Source organism: Mustela lutreola, chromosome 5 (assembly GCF_030435805.1).
Source record: "Mustela lutreola isolate mMusLut2 chromosome 5, mMusLut2.pri, whole genome shotgun sequence".
NCBI classification, from domain to species: domain Eukaryota; kingdom Metazoa; phylum Chordata; class Mammalia; order Carnivora; family Mustelidae; genus Mustela; species Mustela lutreola.
Window position 1 is genome coordinate 41528800 of NC_081294.1, and position 13370 is coordinate 41542169.

Consider the following 13370-nt stretch of genomic DNA (forward strand, 5'->3'; position numbering starts at 1 on the left):
AATTATAGAAGTTTACAAGTGATATTCTTAACAGGCACACCTGTGCACTTATCTTCCCATCTTTAGGTCATTAATGTCAAAGTCTTCACTGAACAACTAAAAAGAAGGAACACTGAATCAGAGGTCTAACAGCATCTCCATTCTCAAGACACCATCTCTCAAACTTTCTTTCATGCCAAGCCATCATCATCATCCAATCTTTATGTTCCTTTTCATGAGGTAGAAAATAAGATCTGGTCTAGTAGAATCTAGCTGATCCCCACCACCACCCGCCCCCACCCCCTAAATTACCAGACTTGAACAGAAGGCCACTTTCAACCACAAAAAAAACCCTCTACTCTCAATTTAAATACTTGAGTCTCACATCCTTCTGGTACTGCAGTCATCTGATTACTTCTGGAAGCCTCAGAAATCTAAGAACTTGAGTCTTTGGCACTATAACCTCTAACCTAAAATTGTCAGTACTTATGAAGCTCCATGTTATTAATGGCATTCATTACAAAAACAGCCAACAATGCAAGACAGTTTCAAGTACATTCTGATTCATGGTAAATCTTCAGCCCTTTTCAAAGAGAACTAGACATAGGACTAAATATGGGGTACCTCTTGGTTTTCTATTAATTATAAATAAACAAGACTGCTGTGTTAACTCTCATTCTCCATAACTTTCCTTGCCCATAACTGCTCCTTAGATTTGTGGTCTCCATTTTACTCTGAATACAAGGTACCTAGAATTTAGTAACTAAAACTTGATTTCGCCTGTCATCAAAAATTTAAGAGCATCTATTTATTTCCTTCTCTTGCAACATCACATTTAAAATACAATTCAGGGGATGCCTGGGTGGCTCAGTGGGTTAAAGCCTCTGCCTTCAGCTCAGGTCATGATCCCAGGGTCCTGGGATCAAGCCCCACGTTGGGCTCTCTGCTCAGCAGGGAGCCTGCTTCCTCCTTCTCTCTCTCTGCCTGCCTCTCAGCCTACTTGTAATCTCTGCCTGTCAAATAAATAAATAAAATCTTTAAAAGTAAAATAAAATAAAATAAAATACAATTCAGGGGCATCTGAATGGCTCAATCAGTTATGCATCCAACTCTTGATCTCAGCATTGTTAAGTTCAAGCCCCGCAATGGGCTCCACAATCAGCATGAAGCCTAATTAAAAAAAAAATTAAAAGGGGTGCCTGGGTGGCTCAGTGGGTTGGGCCTCTGCCTTCAGCTCAGGTCATGATCCCAGGGTCCTGGGATTGAGCCCCGAATCAGGCTCTCTGCTTGGTGGGGAGCCTGCATTCCCCCCCCACCCCCACCTGCCTTTCTGCCTACTTGTGATCGCTCTCTGTCAAATAAATAAAAAAAAAAATTTTAAATAAGCCAAAAACACACTTCAGATTTTCAAAGGTCAGTAACACATAAATTTTTATCCATAATCCTTTGGATTTATAGAAATCCTCTGAAATGGTTTGAGATTCTTCAATGCTATCTGGCTATTCTAAGGAAGTAGAGGATCAGGTGTAATCAACAGACACTGTGGAATACCTAGAACTATAAACATAAGCACAGATCAGACTGATTTCTCCATACTGACAACTCTTTGAGAGATGAAGCAACTGAGAAAAGACCAGTTTGAGCTGTAGGGATGGCAATCAAAGTAATAATGATGTTAAATATGATACCAAGAATTTTAGATGTATTTATCCCATCTTTTAATTTACTTTTAAATCTTTCTTCAAACTGTTCGACCTTTTTTAACTGGCTGATTTTCCCATCTTTACAATCTCACATACCTGGGGAGAGCATCAGTGAGCATATCAGTAACTGAGACTTAAACAAGGCTAGGAAGGGAAAAGAAAATAAATATTGGAAATCTACCAAGTGAGTGACCAAACTTGCATCAAATGTAGTTAGTCACAACAAAGAACTGGTCTGAACAATTTGGGGAGTCGAGGTACAGTACTCCTATACCAGTATTTCTGAATCTTTTCAGAAAGATTACCATAGATCTCACATCTTTGTTAGTCCAATAAAACCTACAGATTCCTTCTCAGAATATTTTATATGCAAAAAATAAAATACATAGCATTATAAAAGAGAACAATTACAGGGAAATTCAGCCACACTAAGATTACTTAATTTTGATACAGTAAAGTACATGTTCATTATTAATGAGATATAAGGGCAGATCTAATTAGGACTATTAATTATGAAAATTATGAGTGTAAACAATATTCTGAGATATCTGCAACAATTATGTGCTATGGAAATATCTGTGATTTCTAGTGGTGACAAAATCACAGGTACTGCTAAACTAGTGGAGATTTCCTGCCTACATTTATTTATTTATTAAGATTTTATTTATTTAAGAGAGAGCGCGCGCGATCAAGTGTGAGAGGGGAAAAGGTCAGAGGGAGAAGCAGACTCCCTATGGAGCCAGGAGCCCGGTAGGGGACTCCATCCGGGGACTCCAGGATCATGACCTGAGCCGAAGGCAGTTGCCTAACCAACTGAGCCACCCAGGCGCCCAACATTTATAATACATATACAGATTTTCCTCAATTTATAATGGGGTTATATTCTGTTAAACCCATCCTAAATGAAAATATCTAAGACAAAAATGTATTTAATACACGTGATATACTGAACGCCTTTACTTAGCCTAGCCTACCTTAAATGTACTTAAGAACACATAAATTGGACAACAGTTGGGCAAAATCTTCTAACACAAAGCCTATTTTATAATAAAGTGTTCAGTAATTCATGCAATTTATTAAACACAGTACTGAAAGGAAAAAAAAAACCAAAACACCCAGAATGGTTGTATGGGGGTAAAATGGTTGTAAATACACCAGGTGTTTACCCTCATGATCACCTGACTGACCAGGAGCTGCCTCCCAGCAATATCACGAGTGTCATACCACAAGCTGCTAGCCTGGGGAAAGATCAGAACTCAAAGCATTGTTTCTACTGAATACATACCACTTTCACAGCACCATAAAGTCTAAAAGCCATACAACGAACCATCCTAGTCTGGGACGATCTTACTAGATTCAGTTAGAAGTTCATGAAGATAAGGTATAGGGGAGCCTGGGTGGCTTCAGTCAGTTAAGAGTCTGCCTTCAACCCAGGTCACGATTCCATGACCCTAGGATTGGGCCCTGCATCAGGCTCCCTGCTCAGCTTTTCCCTCTTCCGCGCCTACCACTCCCACTGCTTGTGCTCTGTCAAATAAATAATATCTTAAAAAAAGGAAAAAAAAAAGATGTAATTTTCTTCCTATCCCTCCTTGTGAGGTTAGAATGGGGGATATCCCTACCAGGTTAATAATCCCTGTTTTGAGGGGTGCCTGGGCGGCTCAGTGGGTTAAAGCCTCTGCCTGGGATCTGAGCACTACTTCGGGCTCTCTGCTCAGCAGGGAGCCTGAGTCCCCCTCTCTCTGCCTGCCTCTCTGCTACTTCCGATCTCGTTCTCTGTCAAATAAATAAATAAAATCTTAAATAAATAAATAATTCCCTGTTGCGAAACATTTTTTGTTTTTTAAGTTTTTAATTTCAATTCCAGTTAGTTAACATACTGTGTTGTATTAGGTTCAGGTGTACAATGTATGATTCACCAATTCTATACACTGCTCTTCATGGTAAGTATACTCTCTAAACCCCATCACTTATCCCCCATCCTCAAAACTAAATTTTTTTTTTTTAATTTACTTGACAGTCACAAGTAGGCAGAGAGGCAGGCAGAGGGAGAGGGGGAAGCAGACTTCCCGCTGAGCAGAGAGCCCAATGTGGGGCTGGATCCCAGACCCTGAGATCATGACCTGAGCCGAAGGCAAAGGCTTAACCCACTGAGCCACCCAGGCACCCCTCAAAACTAATTTTTAAGGTGAAGAGACCACAGAGTAAGATCTGAAAGTTGGGCATCAGATGCGTGTTTTATTCATCAATACTAACATTAACTAAGGTAATTTGTTTTCCTTCTTCATCCCAATCCTCCAAAACCACTACTACTAATCCTCTGATCACAATACAGCCTTGAATTAATGCTGTAACATTTTCAAGCTCCTTAGCCTCCTTGTGCCTTGCCCTTTGCCTTTAAAGATATGTAACCATTCCTTACCCCAAACATTATAAAAACACAAAACCAAAAACTGTGCTTTATATATGGACATACCACTATCCAGTACTAAAGCTACTATTATTGATCCATTCAGTATTTATAGTACCTGACAAGATAAAACTTTGTAATTTTTGCTCTCACAGCTTACAAGCTTACTTGCATCCAAGTAAATAACACATGATGCAGGCGCCTAGGTGGCTCATTGGTTAAGCGGCTAACTCTTTTTCCTTTTTTGATTTTATTTATTTGGGGCACCTGGGTGGCTCAGTGGGTTAAGCCTCTGCCTTTGGCTCAGGTCATGATCTCAGGGTCCTGGGATGGAGCCCCACAATGGGCTCTGCTCAGCAGGGAGCCTGCTCCCCAGGCCTCCCCCGCCCCCGCCTACCTCTCTACTTGTGACCTGTCAAATAAATAAATAAAATCTTAAAAAAAAAAAAAAAAGAAAAAGATTTATTTGCCAGAGAGAGATATAGTGAGAGAGGGAACACAAGCTAGGAGAGTGGGAGAGGGAGAGGCAGGGAGCCCAATGGTGTGTGTGTTGGGGGGGGGGGGGGGGTGCCTCAATCCCAGCCAGGACCCTGGGATCATGAGCTGAAGGCAGATGCTTAATGACTGAGCCACCCAGATGCCCCACGGCCAACTCGATCCCAGCTCAGGTCTCAATCTCAGGTCTTGTATTCAAGCCCCACATTGGGCTTCCAGACTGGGCATGGTGCCTACTTAAAAACAAACAAAACAGAAGTGAGGAGGAGAGACTGGTTCTGAGAAGGTCCAAATTATGGCAACCCAACCCATCTTTTAGACAGAATCATTAAGGAAAGTTTTTCTGATGAAGAAGCATGGTTAATTCTTGAAAGTATAAAATGGAAGATGGCCAGGTAGAGAGGTGGATGGGAGTTAGTGTGCCTGAAGTTTGGTATTCACAACAAACTTACAAAAAGCCAGCGTGTTTGAGACATAGTAAAACAAGATCACTTTATTTTCTTGTTTACCAGCTAATAAATACTGTAAAATCAGATTATGGTGATGACTGCACAACTCTGAACACACACTAAAAACCAATGAACTGTACATTTTGAATAGGTGACAATTTATGTATGTCAATTATCTCATTAAAGCTGTTTAAAAAAAAAAAATCCTTTTCCAGGGATATCTGGCTAGCTCAGTCAGAACAGAGTATGAGACTCTTGATCCCAAGGTTGCGAGTATGAGGCCCACAATGGGTACAAAGACTACTTAAAAACAAAATCTCTCTCTTTTTTAAAAGATTTTATTTATTTGCCAGAGAGAGATAGAACATGTGTGTGCACAAGCAGGGTGGAGTGGCAGGCAGAGGGAGAAGCAGGCTCCCCGCTGAACAAGGAGCCCCATGTGGGACTTGACACCTGAACAGCTGCTTAACTGACTGAGCCACCCAGGTGTCCCAAAAACAGAATCTTAAAAAAAAAAAAAAAAAAAAAAGCCAAACAAACAAACAAAACAAAACCCCCACAACCTTTCCCCAAAATCTGTTTCTCCAATCTCTGATTCAACACTTACTGAACCTACTATGTGCGTGAAACTGCAAGTAAGTGCTACAGCTCTGTAGGTAATTATTATGCATTGTTAATGTTTGAGAAATGCTAAGTATGATTACAGAGAACCCTAATGAGGGTCCCACTAACCTGACCAATCAAAGCATTCTCCAGATGGTTCAAGATACTGTTTAGGGCTTATACTCATCCCTCTGATGTTAAGGAAACATGTCCTCACACTGTCTGAGATTTATACATGTTTCCTCCTAATTTTCAGCAAAAGAGACCAATTCACAACTACCTGCCAAATGCATGGCATCTGCTCAAAAGAATTAAAAGTCTCACAAAATTTTTTCTGTTCACTGAAATATGACCAGTATCTTAACTATGCCTGACACGTAACAGGCACACTCATGTAAGTTTGTTGACTTAATAAAAGAAATATCTGCTTATCCTTTAGAAAGTTCTGTAGGAGGTACTGTACAAAGTTTCTAAGATACTTTTGAACATCTGAGCTTTTGTTTGAAGAGTAGAAGCTAACCTTATTCACAGAGGGATACAATGTATTAATATTACAGAGGTTCAAAAATGGGAACACCAGGGTGCCCAGGTGGCTCAGTCAGTTAAGTGTCTGCCTTCAGCTCAGGTCATGATCCCAGGCTCCTGGGATGCAGCCCCGAGTTAGGAATCCTGCTCAGGCTGAGTAGGGGAGCCTGCTCTTCCCTCTCCCTCTGCCTGCTGCTCCCCCTGCTTGTGCAAGCACTTTCTCTAATAGATAAATAGAATTGAGCTCGGCCGCCATCATAAACGACACAGTAACTATCCGGACCAGGAAGTTCATGACCAACCGACTACTGCAGCGCAAACAAATGGTTATTGATGTCCTTCATCCTGGAAAGGCAACAGTACCTAAGACAGAAATTCGGGAAAAACTAGCCAAAATGTACAAGACCACACCAGATGTCATATTTGTATTTGGATTCAGAACCCATTTTGGTGGTGGCAAGACAACTGGCTTTGGCATGATTTATGATTCCTTGGATTATGCAAAGAAAAATGAACCCAAACATAGACTTGCAAGACATGGTCTGTATGAGAAGAAAAAGACCTCAAGAAAACAGCGAAAAGAACGCAAGAACAGAATGAAGAAAGTCAAGGGGACTGCGAAAGCCAATGTTGGTGCTGGCAAAAAGTGAGCTGGAGATTGGACAACAGAAGGAGTAAAGATGCTGCAGTGGCTTTATCTTTGGTGATTGTGCAGATTTTTCATGAGAGGATTAATAAACTAAGAATGTTAATGTGACAAAAAAAAAAAAAAGATAAATAGAATTAAAAAAAGATTTGACAGAGGGGCGCCTGGGTGGCTCGGTGGGTTGGGCCGCTGCCTTCGGCTCGGGTCATGATCTCAGGGCCCTGGGATCGAGTCCCACATCGGGCTCTCTGCTCAGCAGGGAGCCTGCTTCCTCCTTCTCTCTGCCTGCCTCTCTGCCTACTTGTGATCTCTCTCTGTCAAATAAATAAATAAAATCTTAAAAAAAAAAAAAAAAGATTTGACAGAAAGCAGGGGAGAGCACACAGCAGAGAGGGAGAGGCAGATTCTCACAGATTCTCAGCTGAGCAAGTAGAGAGCCTGATGCAGGCCTTGATCCCAGGACCCCAAGATCATGACATGAGTCAAAGGCAGATGCTTCACCAACTGAGCCATCCAGCGACCCCGATTTCATCAATTTATATAATGCATTAAAAAACAAAAACATGGGGCGCCTGGGTGGCTCAGTGGGTTGGGCCGCTGCCTTCGGCTCGGGTCATGATCTCAGGGTCCTGGGATCGAGTCCCACATCGGGCTCTCTGCTCAGCAGGGAGCCTGCTTCCTCCTCTCTCTCTGCCTGCCTCTCTGCCTACTTGTGATCTCTGTCTGTCAAATAAATAAATATAATCTTTAAAAATAATAAAAAACAAAAACAAAAACAAAAACTTAAGGGGCGCTTAGTGGCTCAGTTGGTGAAGCGTCTGCCTTTGGCTCGGGTTATGGTTCTGGAATTGAGTCCCAAGTCAGGTTCCTTCGGATCCCTGCTCTGTGGGGTACTAGCTTCTTTCTCCTCTCCTGTTCCCCCCTGCTTGGGTTATCTTTGTCAAATAAATAAATAGATAAAAGCTTTAAAAAAAATTTCCCAAGACCTTATGATCTTAAGAATCCATTTTCTAAACAAAAGCTGACATTACAGGGCGCCTGGGTGGCTCAGTGGGTTAGGCCGCTGCCTTCGGCTCAGGTCATGATCTCAGGGTCCTGGGATCGAGTCCCGCATCGGGCTCTCTGCTCAGCAGGGAGCCTGCTTCCTCCTCTCTCTCTGCCTGCCTCTCTGCCTACTTGTGATCTCTCTCTGTCGAATAAATAAATAAAATCTTTTAAAAAAAAAAAAAAAAAAAAAAAAAAAGCTGACATTACAAATTTCAAATTCCATTCTAGGTTGAAATCTAGATGACATGGCAGGCGGATCCTTAACTCGACTCTAATACAATGCTCCTACCATTTCCTATTATACTGAGGATCAGAATGTACTCTCCAGCTGAATCTTTTTTGTACAACACCTCCAAAGTCCCCGTAAAACATACCCCACCGAGGACTTTCAGAAAAGGAAAAGGCAGTATCCCTGTTCTACAAGGGAAAATGAGGCAAAGATCTCAACTGCAACTCATTGTTCACCACCCCCACCTGATTATTTTATTAGACAAGTCGTAGAGAGTACTTCATGGAGACAGAAACATTAACCTACAGTCTTGTATACGAACAAATCAACATCACATCCAGAAAAAAAACAAAAAACAAAACCATGTAATATGATCCAAAAGACCAATTTAAAAAAAAAAAAAAAAAAACCCTATCTTGCCACAAAATCCAGCTTACAATGGATTATTTTCAAAAAATAAAACATTCTTTATCTCAGTAGGGAGTGTGAGCTATACCAGTGTATATATTTGACATTTGTCAAAACTCATCTATCTGATGGCACAATGAAAGCTATGCATTTCACTATAAATAAATTACATCTCATAAAAAAAGCATTAAAACATGCATTAGCCCATGTTATGTGATTACTGGTCATTTAAATTTCAAGAGCCACCTTGGATTGCTTTGGAAACAAAAACAGTAACAAAACCCTTCAATTTAACTAGGTATTCACTTATATTTTGAGAACTATTAGAGGGAGGCACCTGGGTAGCTCAGTCAGTTAGGTGTCCAATTCTTGGTTTCAGCTAGGGTCATGGCTTTTGAGGTTGTGAGACTGAGCCTCACATTGAGCTTCCCACTCCACAGGGGTATAATGGGGATTCTCTCCCTCTGCCCCTCCCTGTTGCTCTCTCTCTAAAAGAAATTTATCTTTTTAAAAAACAAACTTACTGAAAAACTTACAAGCATCCAATTAATACAAACAAGTTACTTACATTTACAGAAGAGTTTTTCATTTTCTCTGAATGAGGCCAAATGCCTTTAAGTGAAGAAGGCATAGCATGGCTCTGTAGCATCAAATAAAAAAGGTGTGGGGTATATGAGCAGGCATGCTGACTTTGACGGAAAGGTGAAAATGGCTCAGAAAATGGCTGAGAAAATGAGCAGTTAGGAGACTCTAGTAACCCTTCAGAGAAAGAATTCTAATTTGTGAGATACTAGGCTTTATTCAGGATTCATTTAGCTCATGAATGCTACTTAAGCATCGTTACGTTATTCAGTAACTAGAAATCCATTACATGCCAATATAAAGCACCTGTAATATACTGTGTATAGATATATATACACTACATATAGCTTATCTATAGGGATTCAGTTACTCTGAGTTAAGAATCACATTTCTCATGGACTCAGTGATCTGTAATAAATACATATCCAGTGCAGATGTCATCTTTGTTCTCTGATAAAAGCGTTATAACTTATCTGCAAGATATATGCTCAGTGCCAAAAAGCTAATATTAAAATTTAAGCTGCTTTTAACACTGAAAAGGGTTAACTAGTTCTTTATATTTTCTATAATACTTGACACTGAAAAGGCAAAAAGTGGTTGAAAAGAAGGCAGCAATTCTTCCATTCCCCCTCCCATCTTCTTTATTCATTTCCCTATAAAAATATATTCCATTAATTTACTTCCTTCTAAATGGTAACTGGTAACTTTATCTGATGCAGATGGCATTTTTTAGAGTCTTGAGAGAGGTCTCTGTACTAAAATATAAGATTTAAAAGTAAGATCTAGACCTAACATTGAACTGTGATGAAATGCTTTCTAGCTACTATCATCCAAAAAGAAGTCTCAAAATTTCAGAGCCAGAAGTTCTGAGATCAACTAGGCCAGTGACTTAAGTAGTGAACTCTGTTCAAATAAAACCCTATCCAAAAGCTCAGTATGCAAAACTTTTTCTAGAAGAGTAGGAAACTCTAAACCTTTCTGTCCAGTATTCTTCTCTCCTACTCCGTAAGAATTAGAAAATTGGTAACATGGTAAAATCCCTTTTGCATTTAACAGATCAGCAAACTAACTGATAGGCCCAAAGAACTGTTGACGGACTAACTGACCCAAGTTCATTGTCAATACCATATGATAGATCTAGAGCTTGCTATCATAAAATGCTTCTTTAGAGATCACATTAATTCAATTCAAACTGAGCACGACGAAGATAGAGAAGGTTGTAACAGAAACAGAGATTTTTAATGAGCTTCCAGAAGTTAATTGACGATTTCAGTTTCTTAACTAAACAATGTCCTCAGTTTCCTAAAAATATGGAGTCTGAACACCACCCTTACTTGGCTCCTTATACACTGAGTGTCACGCTTCTGCATAACAACAGATCCCTTGCCAAGTAAACATTAGGTAGGCTGCGCCGGCAGATCATCTTCAGCCCTTGTTTTAGGATATCCCAAAGTACCTTAGTAAATTCAAGGGGCTGCGGGGTGCAGGGGAGAAGATGGAGTTAAGTGTAATTGCAGCAAAATCCAAATTGTTTTTTACAAGTCATTTCTACACCCAACACAGGGCTTGAACTCATGACCCCAGGATCAAGAGCGATATACTCTACCAACTTAGACAGCCAGACACCTCAAATTTAAAATTTTTATATTTATATCCATCTAAAACAATGAATAACACATGATTGCTTCATTTAATCTCGATAAACTAAAGTCAACTTAGTCCAGTATTTACCAAATAAATATTTACCTGTATGCTATATAGATGTGATGTGGAAATAGTGGAGAACAAACTGAGAGGACAAGATGATGTTGCCACCCAAATAAAAAAATGCTTATGTAAAGTCCTTCCTACCCTTTCACTTCAGGAGAAAAACAGTTCTCACACTTTACAACCAATGAACCACTACTGTTTCTGTGTACCATACTCTACCACTCCTAAAGCAAATTTACTCTTTCCCCACCCTCATGCAATTATTACCTTTTGCATTAGAGACTACTCCAGGAAGCCACACTGTATTCTTGGCTGCCCTCCCCAACCAGTTCAACCAAGCTTTCTTCCTTAGAGCCTGATCCTGAAAACCCATTTCCTCTCCCAGGAAGCATTACTCTGAAAGCCAGGTTAATCTCTCCTTAGCTCCACCCACAGTTTGTAACTACAACTCTCTCTGCACTCAACATCTTATTATAGATGCCTATTATTTTGCTCAGAAGTTATTTTCATTTATTCATGTTTATTCAGTGTATTAACTACAGCTCTTGATGTTCTGTATCAGCACTGCCTTTAAATAAAAGCTACCAGATAAAAGGTTTAGCACTGAAAATGCCAGATGCTTTAATGCTTTTTGAAAATTATTTCTAATACATTAAATTCAACATGATTTGTGAAATTTCTAAAACTTCCCAACATGGATGAATTTCAAGAGCATTATGTGAGAGAAGTCAGACACAAATTACCTCATACTGTATACTGTATTTATGTGTAATTCTAGGAAAAACTAGTGATGGAAAGCAAATTAATGAGGGCCGGGATGGAGAGAGATGTTTAAAGGCAAAAGACAAGACATTTTAATTTCTGGCTAATGTAATGGACTTTTTACTCTGAAGGAATAAAAAGCTAGACATTTTAGTAAGACTTCCATTCTTTAAAAATTTTTTTCATTCTCCCAGAATGACATTCATTCTTCCCAGCAGCTTTTTGGGGGCTGGGATAGAGGGATAGTAATCATTTAAAATCTCCCATCATCTTGGATTTCCCATTAATTTACCTTACAAAATAAACCTGGAAGTTTCTTCTAAATAATTTTTCACTTACAACCAATAGAACATTTTATCATTCAACTTCTCCATTAAAAATATCTATCAGCACTCTACTCTGGTTGTTTCCACATCTGAATTAATATACGCAATTTAGTCCTTAACTCAAGATTTAGAAACATAAACTCAAGCAGATAAAGAGATATAACTATTGCTCCACTTAATTCTTAAATGTCTCTGGTTCTTTTTTACAAATGTTATTTTTGTGTGTTGAAAAACTGCTTGGCTGGGCACCTGGGTGGCTCAGTGGGTTAAGCCGCTGCCTTCGGCTCAGGTCATGATCTCAGGGTCCTGGGATCGAGTCCCGCATCGGGCTCTCTGAGCAGCAGGGAGCCTGCTTCCTCCTCTCTCTCTCTCTCTCTCTCTGCCTACTTGTGATCTCTCTCTGTCAAATATATAAATAAAATCTTAAAAAAAAAAAAAAAAAAAAAAAAAAAGAAAAACTGCTTGGCTTTACAGTACATTTTAGCCCCTGTATTCAAAGAAGATGATCTCTAATCTCAAAGTCAAACTACCAATCTTTAAAGTTAACCATTTAACAAACCACAATGTTTTTATGTGGTCATCTTTTATCCTGATTACTACTGCTGTTTGCCTTCACCAATATCCCATCCCCCCAAAAGGCCACAGTTTCCCCGAGGTGAGGAGTTACTGAACAAGTAACTCAACAGGTTAAAGTTACTTATCACACTGTGGTTATGTGATTAATCTTTTTAATACATAAGATTTGAGTCAATTTCAACACAGTAGTGGTCAAACTGCCTCTTCCATTACTCACAGAAATTAAGTACACAAGCTGAAATGCAGCCAACATTACCCTTCAAGAAAGAATAATTAACACTTTTAAATGGACTCTGAGGGATTTTCCATAGTATAATTTAACAATTTCACGTCGCATCTGCTGCAGAGATCACCAACAGACTGTCATTATGCCATCTCTTTCCTTGAACCCCACCGCCGCCCGCACCTTTATTCTTGGCTTTTCAAAGGTTTAATCCACTCAGAGCTGCTAAAGGGCCAATCAAGGAAGAGTAACTTGTGAACCCAAGCCTAGAAAAGGGCAGGAATATGCGGTTGAGTCACGTCGTTCCGCCATTTTCTAAGCGGAGGAGGAAGACATGTTGGAACAAAAACACAACAAAAGAGCAGCCATTTCCCAAGCCAGCTCCAATAGCAACCCGAACTGGCCGAACCCGGTCACTTGGCACCTTCAAATCCACTTCACTGGATAAATCTAAGAACATCAGAGGTGCCGGCATAAAGAAAGCAGCAGACAACCCTGCCGCGCAGAGATCAAAGATGACCCGCATACTTAACTACAAATGAAAGCCTCGAGAAGAATGACGGAAGCTACATGGAGCAGAGTGTAACCAACTGAAATTCTAAACGAAGTTGCCAAACTAAAAATTGACTCAGTGACTGTGGTGTCTTTCGGTTCTCAGGAAACCACCAGCGCTAGTAAACCCAGGGAACTCAGATAA

At 40.0% G+C, this 13370-nt stretch overlaps 2 protein-coding genes across 11 annotated transcripts in view; one reads left to right on the forward strand and one right to left on the reverse strand.

Moving 5' to 3' along the window:
* The window catches only part of CSNK1A1 (casein kinase 1 alpha 1), a 45718-nt gene that overhangs the window by 30836 nt on the left and 1512 nt on the right, over positions 1–13370 (reverse strand). The window lies entirely within an intron of this gene.
* Positions 5312–6918, forward strand: LOC131831483 (small ribosomal subunit protein eS24-like). The gene is made up of 2 exons (XM_059173519.1): positions 5312–5327; positions 6402–6918. Exons 1-2 carry the CDS (start codon positions 5312–5314, stop codon positions 6812–6814), a joined length of 429 nt encoding a protein of 142 aa, XP_059029502.1. The 3' UTR covers positions 6815–6918.